Below are 14,899 nucleotides of genomic sequence, written 5' to 3'. Positions count from 1 at the left end.
TAAAAGCCGGTCCTAGGAAATGAAGAAGAATTATTCAACAGAGGTCTGTAACAATGAACAGACATTGCAAGCCGCTGGCCCAGAGGTGCTGCGGGAATTTCCAAGAGGACCAAGCTGGCACAAAATAACGTTATTTTCGTGTTAGGATCATAGTTCCCCTGTTAGTTCACTTGTAGATATTACTGCACAGTGTTAGGATTTAAGTTGTCTCTCCATTTATTATATATATATATGTGTGTGTTTGAATATGAGCTGCAAGCTGATTTTTTTAATTGTCTACCTGATCACACCAGTGATTCATTTAGCAGTACCTGGAGGTTGGCAACTCTACCCATAGAGGAGAAAGGCAGTATATAAGTGAAATAAATAAATAGAGTGTGGGGTGGGTGGTATTAGAATCGGGGTGTCACATGAAATGTTGTGTACCCACATCCTTTTCAAACAAGGGGTCCTTTGTGTAATGGAGGCTCAGTTGCATAGCTTGTGTTAACCACCAAGCCCCTATGCCTTTTCAAGCTACCCAGTGACTCATTTGTTCCACTGTGAGCTCAGGCCAAGGCTGCAAAGTCTATGGTCAAAATGCATGGCTTACTATGCAACTATTTTTGTGGTTTGAGTTTAGTTCTCAGTTAAGGAGCTTACCCCTTGTTTTATAAGCTGAAATGCCATTTTTTTAAAAAAATTAAGCAGATGCAAAGTTTATTTCAAAAACATCTGTATCATCACAATGTCAAAATATCCATATCCAAAATTTTCTGGAACCTATTATTTCAGCAATTTACACCGGAAATCCATTTGTGAGTTGTCTCCTTGCCCCTGTTGTTGCAAAATAAATGAATTAACTGCTTCTGTTTTTGCAGTTAATAATAAAAGAATATGATTCTATGAAATGCCTTCCTAAACAATAGAGTAGGAAGGGACCACCAGGGTCATCTAGTCCAAATCCCTGCACAATGCAGGAAATTCACAACTACCTCCCCCCTACACACCCCCAGTGACCCCATACTCCATGCCCAGAAGATGACCAAAATAAAAGGAATCTAAGGGGGAAAAGGAACATAAAGGAATAGAGATGTAGCTTTAATGGCTGTAGAAATTTTAACCCAACAATTTTCATTCCATTGTTTATTGAATGTATTATGCTGTTTTATTTCATCATTTATAATGTTGTGATCTACCTTTACTGCACTGTTTATTTTATTGCATGCATTATATGGTTTCTATTGCATTGCTATCCAATTTTATATTTTTATTGCATTATTTGTTCTGTACTAGTGAACTGAAGGTCTGACCTGGAGGTACCCCATTCTGGATGGGTTTGCACTTCCCTTGAAGAAGCACACCTGTAGTTTGGAAATGTTGCTGAACTGTGGCTTACTATGGATGAACAGGTGGCAGGTGTGGCCAGCAGTGCCTTTTACCAGCTTCGACTGGTCAGCCATCTGTGGTCTTTTCTGGGCCACTGTGATATACACCTTGGTAATATCTAGACTAGATTACTGCAGTGTGCCCTATGTAGGTCTGTCCTTGAAGACTGTCCAGAAGCTGCAATTGGTGCAGAACACTGTGGCCAGCATGTTGACTGAAGAGGGTTGCAGGGAGCATATCACACCACTCTTGTTCAATCTGCACTAGTTTCCAATTTGTTTCTGGGCACAATTCAAGGTGCTGGTGTTGATCTTCAAAAGCCCTATATGGTTTGGAACCAACAAACCTGGAGGACTGCCTACTCCCTTATGAGCCTGCCTGTGGTCAACTTCTGAGGCCCTGTTTTGGGTGCCCTGCCTTCTGAGATTAGGATGGTGTGACCCAGGAAAGGCTCTTCTTGGTTGTGGCACGAGATCTCTGGAATTCTGTCCCCATACAGACTCACCTGTCAATGTGGTGCAATCGGCAGTGTTTCACACATACATATTCTCACACAGCTTACTAAGAGTTCTAGCTTCCTATCTCCTCACAGATCTGTTGTCACTGCAGGCCACTCACTCAAAAAGAAGAACCTAGGTTGTTAGAATGATAGTGTTCTAGCAAAAACAACCTATTATAATCTTAATCAAGTTTCAATAACTTGCAAGTTCTGTGGTTACTACCCTCCTGGACAAACCTGAGGGGAAAAAACATGCATTCCCAACCTCCAGGGCTGACCCGAAGAAAGAATTCTGTGTTGCCACCCTCCAGGAATTGCCTGGAAAAAAGAGTGTTTGCCAATCTCAAGGGTTTCTCTGGACTGAAATTCTGTAGTTGTCAACCTCCAGGGCTTGTGTTCTAGCAAAAACAACCTATTTATAATCTTTACCAAGTTTTCATATCAAGGTTGCACATTTAATGATGATATGCCTACACTATATAATGCTAGACATAAATCAAATCAATGCTATACATACAAAATCTCCCACATATATGCAATAAATACCATACAATAGATCAGTCACTGCAGGCCACTCAGCAATCCAATCACATAAATATCATATAAATCAATGGTAATAAATGCATGCTTTTGAAAATTTTAATGTTTGGTGTTTATTGAAATCTGTGTTATTGAGGTTATTTTACACATGCACAGTTTTCACAGCCTTATATGTGGCTTAGCCTCCAACAGCATATAATTAGTAGACCCAACCAGCGTGGTGTAGTGGTTAGGAGGGGTGAACTGCAATCTGGTGAACCAGGTTGGTTTCCCCACTCCTACACATGAAGCCAGCTGGGTGACCTTGGGCCAGGCACAGTCCTCTCTGAACTCCCTTAGCCCCACCTGCCTCAAAAGGTGTCTGTTGTGAGGAAAGGAAGGGAAGGTGATTGCAAGCCGACTTGAGACTCTTTAAAGATAGAGAAAATCAGGGTATAAAACCCACCATCATCACCTCCTCTTCTTCTTCTTGACTCTGGGAGAGAATAAACTTAATTATTGCACAGGTGAGGTTGCCAACACCAGGTTAATTCCTGGAGATTTGAGGGTGGAGTTTGGGGAGGAGAGGGATCTTAGTAGGGTATAATGACAGAGTCCACCTGTCAGGTCCCAGGGCCAGAGGAGCATGGTCAAGAGAAGTCCAAGTTCAAAGCCAAGGGTCAGAAGCAGGTAAACACAGTCCAAGAAAAGAGTCACAGTCCGGTTCAGAGTCAAAGATTCACAAAGGGTTTCAGGTCAGTAACTCACAAATAGCACGGAGTGAAAACACAGTTTGCTCCCACAACAGCCTGCCTGCTAATGTTTAAATAGCCTAAGAGGACCCAGCTGTTGCTGATTCCTCTGACTCAGCAGTTCTTGTAGGAGGGTGCTTATCCTCCTCATTGCTGTCAGCTGGCATGGTTCTCCATAGAGCTTGCAATCTCGCACTTCTCCTACACTGAAGGAGGAGGGTTCTACCCCTTTGGCATTGCTGTTGTAGCAGTGGTGGGGGACTGCTGCTGGGTCCAGGTGAGTCCTCTGCCCTGGGTGGTTGTAGGCATGGGGCACAGTCATCTGCCTGCGCCTGCTCTGCCTGCTGTGGTTCCTCCCTGGCAGCAGTTTCCAGCTCTTCTACTCCTGAGGAAGCCTCAGCAGACTGATCTCTGATAGAAGCTTTAGCAGGCTGACCCATGATACCACCCTCCAAGGCAGCCATTTTTCTCCAGGGGAACTGATCTCTGTCATTGGGAGATCAGTTGTAATCCCAGGAGATCTCCAGGCCTCACCGTTAGTGTTGCCGGCTCATGGTTGGGAAATACCTGTAGATTTTGAGGGTGGAACCTGAGGAGGATGGCGTTTGGGGCGGGGAGAGACTTCAATAGGATATAATGCCATAAAGTCCACCATCCCAAGTGGCCATTTTCTCCCAGGGAACTGATCATTGTTGCCTGGAGATCAGTTGTAACACCAGGAGATCTCCAGCTACCACCTGGAGGCTGGCAATCCTACCTCACCAGGAGGTTGGCAACCCTAGCACAGATGCACAAGCGCATGCTAAGCATATGAACAAAATTCTGCCACAGCAGGTACTGTGCACAGCTGTTTGTCAGCTGTTCGGCTTGTATGGTAGTAAGAGAAGGCTACCCATGAGTGACTCATGAGTGATTGCAGTTTTCAAACATGGTGTGTTTGCCTGACCAATATGCTCACCATGAAATTCCTGGCATCCCTAACAATAACTGGACAGTAAGTACATTCGCATAAATATTCCAAGGGGCTGCTCTGCAGCTGTTTCACAACTGTCTTCCCTTTTGAGATGCAGAGGAGCAGATTGAGATGTCAATCCATCTTTTAGAAGCTGATTTGAACTGGCCATTTTGGAGAGGCACATTTTAACTTAGTGTGTCTACATGGAGATTTCGTGATTAGGTAGAGATGAAAAAAATCATTAAAGTTCCACCACCCACACGGTGGTGGTGGAGGAATTCAATAGCTGAGTGTGACCAGCACTTCCTGGGTATGGATTGTGTTGCTCAGTCAGGTTCGTGTGCGACTCACAAAGCGTGGACGGCTTCCCCTGGCCACAGAGAGCAGCTTCTGCTTCCAGCATGGCTGGGGAAATAGTTTATGCTGATCTCAAGACCCCTTCTGAACGTCAAGCCTCAAGCCTCTTTCATCCAACTCAACAGCTCAGTAAGTGAGCTTTGGTGTTATTTCCCAGATTTTATCTAGTGCTTAAAAAAATGTTTACCTTGTGAACAAGGGGCCAGAAAGTACGTATGAAGCTCTCCGTCAATATGATGGGTTGAGGTCTCTTCCAATCCTATTCTTCAACGACCATGACCAGATTCTTCCATAGCCATGCCCAGGTGATTGTGTGCATATGGTGCTGTTAACGCTGAATACATAGGAATTGTCTTTGCTCTTGGGGAAAATATATTCTGTACAGTTTCTGAGATAAAATGGTATGGTAGGGCATCCCAAACTCAGATGTTTCTTTTGAAGAACAGGAGGAAAGATGTCTCTGTGTGCGGTGTGTGTGGTTATCATAGCCTGAATAATCTCGTACCTTGGGACAAAATTAACTAAGCTTAACATCATGTATATGTGGGATTGTGCTGAAGTGAGCAGGTCACTGTACATGAATAAAGGTTTTCTTAATTTATTGTCGAAGGCTTTCTTAAGTTGTTTTAAGGGGTGACAAACCTGTGTGAATTTTTTGTGTCATTATTTTCTTTTTAAAAAAACATATTTTATTAAGAATTTTATAAAACAGACAAGACAATAACAAACACACATTCACACAGTCTTTTTTTACCCTTCTAGGGGTTCTGGTACATAATTGCCTTTTCAAAAATTTGCATTTTATATCTTTTAAAAAGTTAATCTTAATATACTATTCTATAACCATTGCCATTATATCTGCTTTAATTATAATTGTATTCATGACTATTCCAACTATTCATGACTGTCCCCGATTCTCTGCCTAAAAAGTATACAATATTTATTACGACTATTCTTGATTGAGTTTATTCTACCCTCTGGCTTTGCTGCACCCTCTATTTCTACTTTTTATTACATATGAAATTCATTATCATCTCAGCTTATACCTTTTAGAATATACATAAGAACATAAGAAAGGCCCTACTGGATCAGACCAAGGCCCATCAAGTCCAGCAGTCTGTTCACACAGTGGCCAACCAGGTGCCTCTAGGAAGCCCACAAACAAGACGACTGCACCAGTATTATCCTCCCTGTGTTCCACAGCTCCTAATATAATAGGCATGCTCCTCTGATACTAGAGAGAATAATATGCAGCATGACTAGTATCCATTTTAACTAATAGCCATGAATACCCCTTTCCTCCATGAATATGTCTCCTCCCCTCTTAAAGCCTTCCAAGTTGGCAGCCATCACCACATCCTGGGGCAGGGAGTTCAACAATTTAATTATGCGTTGTGTGAAAAAATACTTCCTTTTATCTGTTTTGAATCTCTCACCCTCCAGCTTCAACAGATGACCTCGCGTTCTAGTATTATGGGAGAAGGAGAAAAACTTCTCCTTGTCCATTCTTTCCAAACCATGCATAATTTTATAGACCTCTATCATATCACCCCTTAGCCGCCTTCTTTCCAAGCTAAACAGGCCTAAGCGTCTTAACCTCTCCCCATAGGACAGTTGCTCTAGTCCCCTAATCATTTTAGTTGCTCTTTTCTGCACCTTCTCAAGCTCTGTAATATTCTTTTTTAGGTGTGGTGACCAGAACTGTACACAGTATTCCAAGTGTGGTCTCACCATAGATTTGTACAAGGGCAGTATGATAGCAGCAGTTTTATTCTCTATTCCTTGTCTAATTATGGCCAGCATGGAATTTGCCTTTTTTACAGCAGCCGCACACTGGGTTGACATCTTCATTGAGCTATCCACTACCACCCCAAGATCCCTTTATCTGTCACTGCCTGCACAGTTCCCATCAGTGTATATGTGAAGTTAGGATTTTTTGCCCCAATATGCATCATTTTACACTTGCTCACATTGAATCTCATTTGCCATTTTAATGCCATTCTTCCAGGATGTTGAGATCCTTCTGGAGCTCTTCACAGTCCGATTTTGTTTTAACCACCCTAAATAATTTGGTGTCATCTGCAAACTTGGCTACTTCACTGTTTAACCCCACCTCCAGGTCATTGATGAACAGGTTGAAAAGCACCGGTCCCAACACAGATCCCTGAGGGACCCCACTGCTCACATCCCACCTTTGTGAGAACTGACCATTGATTCCTACTCTCTGCTTCCTATTTTTCATCCAGCTCTCAATCCATAAGAGGACTTGTCCTCTTATCCCATGACTATGGAGTTTGCTTAGTAGTCTTTGGTGGGGGACTTTGTCAAAAGCTTTTTGGAAATCCAAATACACAATGTCCACAGGCTCATTTCTGTCCACATGCTTATTGACGCTTTCAAAAAACTCTAACAGGTTAGTGAGACAGGACCTTCCCTTACAGAAGCCATGTTGGGTTTTGCTCAGCAGACCCTGCCCTTCTATATGCTTGACAATTCTATCTTTAATAATGCTTTCCATCAATTAACTGGAACAGACATTAAGCAAACTGGCCTGTAATTTCCTGGGTCCCCCTGGAACCTTTTTTATAAATGGGTGTTACATTGGCCATTCTCCAGTCCTCTGGTACAGAGGCTGATCGAAGGGACATATTACATATCTTTGTTAGAAGTTCATCAATGTCCCATTTGAGTTCTTGAAGAATTCTAGGATGAATACCGTCTGGTCCCTGTGACTTGTTAGTTTGCAGTTTGTCTAGACGTTCTAGGACTTCCTGCCTTGTTACCACTATTTGCCCCAGTTCCTCATTCTCCCCTCTTAAAAATCAGGAGGATGAATCTGTCCTGTACAATAGTGAAGACAGATGAGAAGAATTCATTTAGTTTCTCAGCAATCGCTTTATCCTCCCTTAGTGTTCCTTTACTCCCATTGTCATCCAATGGTCCAACCGCTTCCCTAGCTGGTTTCCTACTCCTAATATACTTAAAGAATTTCTTATTGTTTGTTTTGATGTGTTTAGCAACATGCCCCTCAAAATCTTTTTTTGCATCTCTAATTATCTGCTTGCATTTCCTTTGTGCAAGTTCGTGTTTGCTCCTGTTCGCCTCGTTTGGGCAAAGCTTCCAGTCTCTGAAGGAAGACTTTTTTTCTCTAATTGCTTCTTTCACCTTACCTGTTAGCCATGGGGGTGACCTCTTGGACTTATTACTACCTTTCCTGACCTGCGGTATACAATCTAGCTGAGCCTCTAGTAATGTGGACTTGAATAACCCCCAAGTCTTTTCCAGAGATTTAACCCTCCTAACTGTTCCTTTCAACTTCCTCTTTACCAGTTTTCTCATTTTAGAGAAGTTCCCTCTTTTAAAGTCAAAGGTAATTGTGTGAGATTTCCCAGTCCCTTTCCCACTTACATATAAATTAAATTTGATGCCATTGTGATCACTGTTGCCAACTGGCTCAACTACATCCACATCCCGCACCAAGTCACTGGCATGTTACTATGCATCTAAATACGAATATTTACTAACTTACTAAATACGAATAATTACTAACATCTATGCATCTAAATACAAATATTTACTAACTTCTACATTACTGTATTACATCTTGAGTTTTGCATATTCGTAATATGATGCCCATTTCTTCTGAAATTCTTCCATCGATTCGATTCTCCTTTTAACAAATTGGATAGTTTCACCATCACTGCATATTCAGCCATCTTATCTTGCCATCTTTCCAGTTTCGGGATATCTTCTTGTTTCCACAACATTGCTAATGCCACTCTTGTGGCAGTAATCATATAATGAAATTGGTCTCTGTGCTTCTTCTCTAAATTTCCAAATTCTATTCTCAGCAGCATCATTTCTGGTTCCATGGGAAAATGAACTTTCAACACATTTTGTATTTCTTGGTCAATTTATATCCAAAATATCTTTACTTTTTTGCATGTCCATCACAAATGAAAATAAGTTCCGTCTTATTCTTTATACTTCCATCAACGATTATCAGATGATTTGATCATTTTTAATGTCCATTGGGGTGATGTACCATCTAAAAAATTGCTTGTACCAAATTTCTCTCAAGTTATTACTAGCCGAACCAAGTTATTATTTGTCCGAACCGAATAAACAGCCGAATTTCCCGATTCGGCGGTTTTCAGTTCGGATGGTACTGAACTCAAAAAAGACGGGAAAATGACACGCCGAATTCGGCGAGTTCGGGGTGATCGCCAAATAAATTCGGGGTCTCTGAATCAGCAGCATAACTGTCAGTTAGTAAGCAACTAGCAGCATTCTCCCGCTGCCAATTGGTGGCCAAGCTGGGTCTTATTCTGGCCAATCAGTCGCGGTTGAGTGTATGAGCCCAGCTGCTGCGCGGCCCAGGGAGAGAAAGAGAGAGTGTGTTTGTATGAGAGAGAGATCCCCATGGGGGTGGGGGTGCGTGTGCACATTGGCGGCATTCCACGGCTCCGGGGGCATTTTGGGGGGTAGAAGTCCCAAAATTTCAGAGTAGCTTGAGGGGACCCTTCTTGCAAGAACCCCCAAGTTTTGTAAAGGTTGGTTCAGGGGGTCCCAACATATGGGGCCCGGAAGGGGTTACCCCCCAAAATCCCCGACAGGAATAAAGCCACTTAAAGCACATTGGCGGCATTCCGCAGCTCCGGGGGGCATTTTTGGGGGTAGAGGTCCCAAACTCAGGGTAGCTTGAGGGGACCCTGAGGGGGTTCTTGCAAGAAGGGTCCCCTCAAGCTACCCTGAAATGTTGGGACCTCTACTCCCAAAAATGCCCCCCCGGAGCTGTGGAAAGGCACGAATATGTTTTTAATCGATTTATTCGGCCGTATTTTTCCCCGAACTCGGAACTTGGTGCCAAATTCCACGTATCCAAATCAGGGGAGTTCGTACTTCGGCATTTCCCGAATTAAAATGGGCTGAATTTTGCCGAATCCGAATTTTACTGAATTTTTTTTTTCCAACAGCCCTACTGTTTGGCTGTTTTCAGGTGCCCTGGCCTTGTGGTGTGTATCAGACTTTATTTGCAGTCGTAGACCATCAAATATCCCAAAAAAATGTAATTAAATACATACATAAATAGTTATGATCTGATAATGCAAAAGATAAAAATGTAGTGGAGATTAAAAAGTAGAATAAAGGGATAAAATCCTCCAAGGTATGCATAAAACAGTAGAGATTCTAATCATAGATTGGTTATTCCAGTGCCTTAAGTGCATTTTGTCTTATTTTAGTTGCCAGCCAGGCAAATCTGGCCATACTAACAGATAAATTTGGTGTTGTGTCTGACAAAAGGCGCTCTAGACGATATTTTCTGAGAGGTCTGGGACAATCCACTAACAAGGGAATCAGAGGGCCTGATTGTGTATGATCATATAACATGCACTCAAATGGGATGTGTTCAGTCATTTCTAATGTGTCCTGGTTACATATACACTGAAATCTCCTTCTTGAAGTTTTGCATCCACTTTATCGTGCATGTTTTGATCTGTTCTTGCTCAGTCTCATATTTAATCAACAGTTTATATAATTTACCCCAAATATGATCCATTTATTTACCATAACTTCAAATTCTGTATGTTCTTTTGGTTTACCTTGTGGGTAACAGTCTTGTTTAAATTTTGTAATCATCTGATTATAGGTTAATCAACCTATTTTCTTATTATCTTGTTTAAGTCTCATTCTTTTCTGTGAAACAAGCAACATTCCATAATCAACATTCAGACCTGAGTTCTGTAGTTATTTCTCTAAATTGCCCCCCCCCCCCGCCCGGTATTTTGGTTTACAGAACCTAAATTTTAATGCCAGAACTTGGGAAACTGAAGTGACCTCTGAGTAGTTTAATAACTTTATATTAGTTAAAGATTCTTCAACCCCTCCCATGGTAAAAACAACAGAGGGGGAAATCATCATATTAGAAAATATCCAAATAGCTTAAAATATAAAGTTTTAAATATTCTCATTGTATGTCTCATTCCAGTATTAGGTAAGCATTGGCCAGCACTTCACAAATGTATTTTGTAACTGAAGCACTTCCCAACCCTTGGTGCACTTGCATTTGACAATTCCAAACAAGCCATTCCCCCATCCCCAATTTCTGCCAAGTTAACTCTAGCTACATACCAAAGATTTTGCCGTCCTAAGTAGAGTTTACATTATACAGCTTAATCTTGAAGTACATTAACCAAAATGAAATTTCATACATTTTGTGAAACTGACATACAAAGATCCTTCTTCCATTTCCTTTCATATTAGGGAATTTCATCCTTTCAGATTTTTAAAGTATTAAGTGAATAATTTTAATAAAAAATAATTATAATTTTATACCATTCAGTTGTTGAACAATTGTCTTGGACAATAATGGTAGAAAGGAAGATAAAAAATGTTTTGAGTAGATACATATATACATACATACATACATCCCCTCCAAAATGGAGAAGTAAATTATTTATAAAATATAAAATCTTCAAATACTGAATATGACAACAGAATTGCTACACCAAAATTCATACAACTACATTTTGATATGATAAAAGGTCTACCGTATTTACGATCTTCCAACAAATCATTCCTATGCTTCTGAATTTCCCAGTGAGCCAACTCAGGTTACTTCTACCAATATTTCATTGACGTTAATCACAGATTATTCCAAGTGAGGTGTGAAGCAGCATGTGATATTGCAATTTTGCCACAGCTAAACATGAGGTATGCACCTGCACCAATGCATGGATCATAGACCAGCTGAGAACTCTGTATCCCTTCAATTCTATGATGAAAGGAAGGAAAATGTGGAAATATGGAAGGCGCTTTATAAATCAAATATTGACACTTGAACTACACTTATTTATTTGTTTGTTTGTTTTTACCCGAAATGACATGATGCTGCAGTTACTTTCGTGGGTTTTTAAAAACATTTCCCCTGCTGCCACTCAGAGCAGTGGCAGGCAATGGGGGCAGAGGATCCCCCACCCCAACCAGGGGCTTGGCAGCCCTATCAGTTTATTTCCGAGTTGCTTGTAATAAAATCTGAGTTAAAGAAACTAGGCCTCTGTTGCCTCTGAATGATCCATCAACTCAGGAGGAATCATTTAAAAAGTTTTTTAAAAAAATTCTTGTTTCTATGCATGGTTCAGTCACCTAAATGATCTATAATTATAAGGGAAAGAAGAAGGTGTTTGTGTCACCATAATATAAAAGACTTCAAATTACAGGTGTGCTGGGGGGGAGAGAAGAGGTGTGGAGGTAACAGACACCCTGAGAATGGTCATAGAGGATTCTTCCAGTTGGCTAGTGTGATGGAACGGGTGCTTCTGGCAATTTCTCTTATTCCTGCTGCCACCATCTCATCTCTAGAGCAGGGGTGTCAAGCTCAATTGTTATGTTTTATATGGTTGTAAGTCCCTCTGAGCCTGACTTGTCAGGAAAGGGCAGCCTAGAAATCTAACAAATATAACTAACTAAATAAATGGGATGTTGCTGCCATTGGGAAAAGGACGAGATAAAAACTGTAGAAATAAATGAAACTATCAAGATGAAGCTCAGGTATGAACCAGCTGGTTGAATGAAGGTAAAACAGCTGTCCCTTGACCCTTGTGTCAAAGGTGTAAATAACCTCTGTATTTCTTCTTACCACCACCCAGATGTCCTACAGGAAGAGTTTTTGTTTTGTCACTGTGGTCTTCCAAACTTTGTGACTCTAGGTGTGACTCTAGCTGTAAAGTAGGCCCCTCACTTCATTTGCATTCTCCTAACTTGATTCATCTGCATTAATAACAGTGTTGGATTGCTCTGGTGTCAAGAGGTGTCGCACAACCACTGATATTTCCTCTGTGCACTTGTTTCAAACTGCAAAAACACACCTTCCCCCTCCCCCACAGTCATGAGAAGAATATAGATACAATTCAATATAGCCTTGATATAAATCCTGGGGTGAAAGGGATTTCACCACAACTAGATGGCTACTTCTCAATGAAAGGAGGAAACAGATATTAGACCAACAGAATGATAGAGATGTGCTTACTCTGGTGCCACCATTGTAGTAGCAGCCCAAGCTGCAGCTTCTCTTGTTTCTGCTGGGTCCTGCTGATGATAGCATCAGATTACTTTTAGCATGCCTTTCCTTGTATTTGGTAACAACATCAGTTTCGCACATGGCTTTTCCCAACACAGAAAATATATAGTAATATACTGCTACCACATTCTGATGTCAGCATTATCAATATAGCGCAGAAGTGCCATAAATAAAGGTTTCTTTCCACTAACAGTGGAGCTTTCCTCCGACACTCGCAGGTTTCCACTGGAAGAATATTCCTCTTCTGCTAGAGCGAGGCTTCTTGTGTTGGAGGAAGGATCCCTTGCACGGGAGGAAAGTTCCACTTTTAGCAGAACCCAACCTTTGGATCCAACCCAGCATCTCTGGATAAACTACCAACTTCATTCTGCTCCTCCAAATAGCTTAAACTTGTCCCATGACAAAAATTGGTTTTAAATTTCTTTAAAAGGGTAAAGGTAGTCCCCTGGGCAAGCACCAGGACATTACTGACCCATGAGGTGGCATCACATCCTGACTTTTTCTAGGCAGACTTTGTTTATGGGGTGGTTTGCCATTGCCTTCCCCAGTCATCTACACTTTACCTCCAGCAATCTGGGCATTCATTTTACTGACCTCAGAAGGATGGAAGGCTGAGTCAACCTTGAGCCTGCTGAAACTGACTTCTGTCAGGATCAAACTCGGGTCGTGAGCAGAGCTTTGACTGCAGTACTGCAGCTTACCACTCTGCACCACGGGGCTCCTTTTCTTTAATAGCTGATAAAATCATTGCTGAAAAAAATTGGATGAAAGTAACATAGTGTAGAGAAAGCCTTGCTTCCAGCCAAGTGTTCTTTTACTCTGCAACATTCTTCAACACACAATCAATTATCAAGAGGCAAACTATTCTCCTTGCATTCTTCTGTTTGCATAAGTTGTCTGCCATCCTTTACAGATGCACCCCGGAATCCCCGTTGGTACCAGATCACACTATGGGTGGCGTGCTTTGGGATTGTCATTCTGGTGGCTGTTGTGATAGCCCTGGGTGAGTAATAGAGGAATTTTTACTTATAAGCACTTCGGCTTTTTATGTTTACCAGGTTTTCCTCTTTTCTACCAATGCTCTTTTGGGAAGTCCATCCCCCTCTCTACTCTCTTACCATGAAATGAAGAACAGGATGTTTCTACCTTTAGCAGAAATTGCCCATTGGTTATTTTTAAAATCCATCTTCTAAGAAACTGGTTTCCATTCTCCTGTAAAGGAAGCTAGGTATGGTCTGGCAAGTATTCTGCCCTTATTTTTAGCACTATTTGTTCTGTGAAAATGTTAAGCCAATGAGTGGAAATGCTTTTGTGGAGGGCAATAGGAAGTGCCTGTAGGTAGTGGCTGAGAAAAATTAGAAGAATTACTTCTCTAGATGGACCAAGCATGGAACTGAATGCTTAGGGATGGTTTTCTGCTTCCACTGTCAAAAATCAGTTTAGGGGCAGGCATTTCTGATTCTGGAACTCTGGCCTCAACTTTGATACACTAATTATGAATTGCAATTTTGAACAAACAAATGGCGTAAAAAGTTTAAGGTAAAGGTACAAGCACCGGGTCATTATTGACCCATGAGGTGACATCACATCACAACATTTCCTAGGCAGACTATATTTACAGGGTGGTTTGCCAGTGCCTTCCTCAGTCACCTACACTTTACCCCCAGCAAGCTGGGTACTCATTTTACCAATCTTGGAAGGATGGAAGGCGGAGTCAACCTTGAGCTGCCTACTTAAAATTGACTTCTGTCGGGATCAAACTCAGGTTATGAGCAGAGCTTGGACTACAGTACTGCAGCTTACCACTCTGCACTAATATTCAAAACTGAATTATTAAGAAAGAAGTTGAAAATTATTTGATGGGATACAAAATTCATTTTTAAAACTCATAATCCTTCAGCTTGGTATTTCAGTTCAGATATGACATGAAACCATGGTTTATTTTAGCTATGGTTACTTTATGGAAAGGCCCTGACCTTGATGGACCAGGCTAGTCCGATCTTGTCAGATTTCAGAAGCTAATCAGGGTCAGCCCTAGTTAGTACTTGGATAGGAAACCACCCAAGAATACCAGGGTCGCTATTCAGAGGAAGGCAATGGCAAACCCCCTCTGTTAGCCTCTTGCCTTGAGCACTGTACTGGGTTGTCATACGTCGTCTGTGACTTAATGGCACTTTACATACACACTTTGTGAAAATAGGATTCAGCACAGTGACAATCACTTAGATCCTGGTTTGCCTTGATAAATGCAGGCTTCATTGGGTTGATTCAGATATAATATGAACAGCTTATTTCAGCAGTGGTTAGGTCGTGGCCCCAGGATTTGGTCTACAAACAAATAATTGAATCCTGGCTTGTTTTAGCAAATC

General features: G+C 41.5%; 1 protein-coding gene across 1 annotated transcript in view; it reads left to right on the top strand.

Annotated features, from left to right (window-relative positions):
- LOC130473796 (killer cell lectin-like receptor subfamily B member 1B allele B) overlaps positions 1-14,899 on the top strand; it is a 49,099-nt gene that overhangs the window by 16,610 nt on the left and 17,590 nt on the right. The window contains exon 2 of the mRNA XM_056845394.1: positions 13,444-13,533. Coding sequence (XP_056701372.1) covers positions 13,444-13,533 — 90 coding nt within the window. The remainder of the gene's footprint in view (positions 1-13,443; positions 13,534-14,899) is intronic.

This window comes from Euleptes europaea, chromosome 1 (assembly GCF_029931775.1).
Source record: "Euleptes europaea isolate rEulEur1 chromosome 1, rEulEur1.hap1, whole genome shotgun sequence".
In the NCBI taxonomy this organism is placed as follows: domain Eukaryota; kingdom Metazoa; phylum Chordata; class Lepidosauria; order Squamata; family Sphaerodactylidae; genus Euleptes; species Euleptes europaea.
The sequence above is the reverse complement of the archived record's forward strand: the minus strand, read 5'-3'. Positions and strand labels throughout refer to the sequence as shown.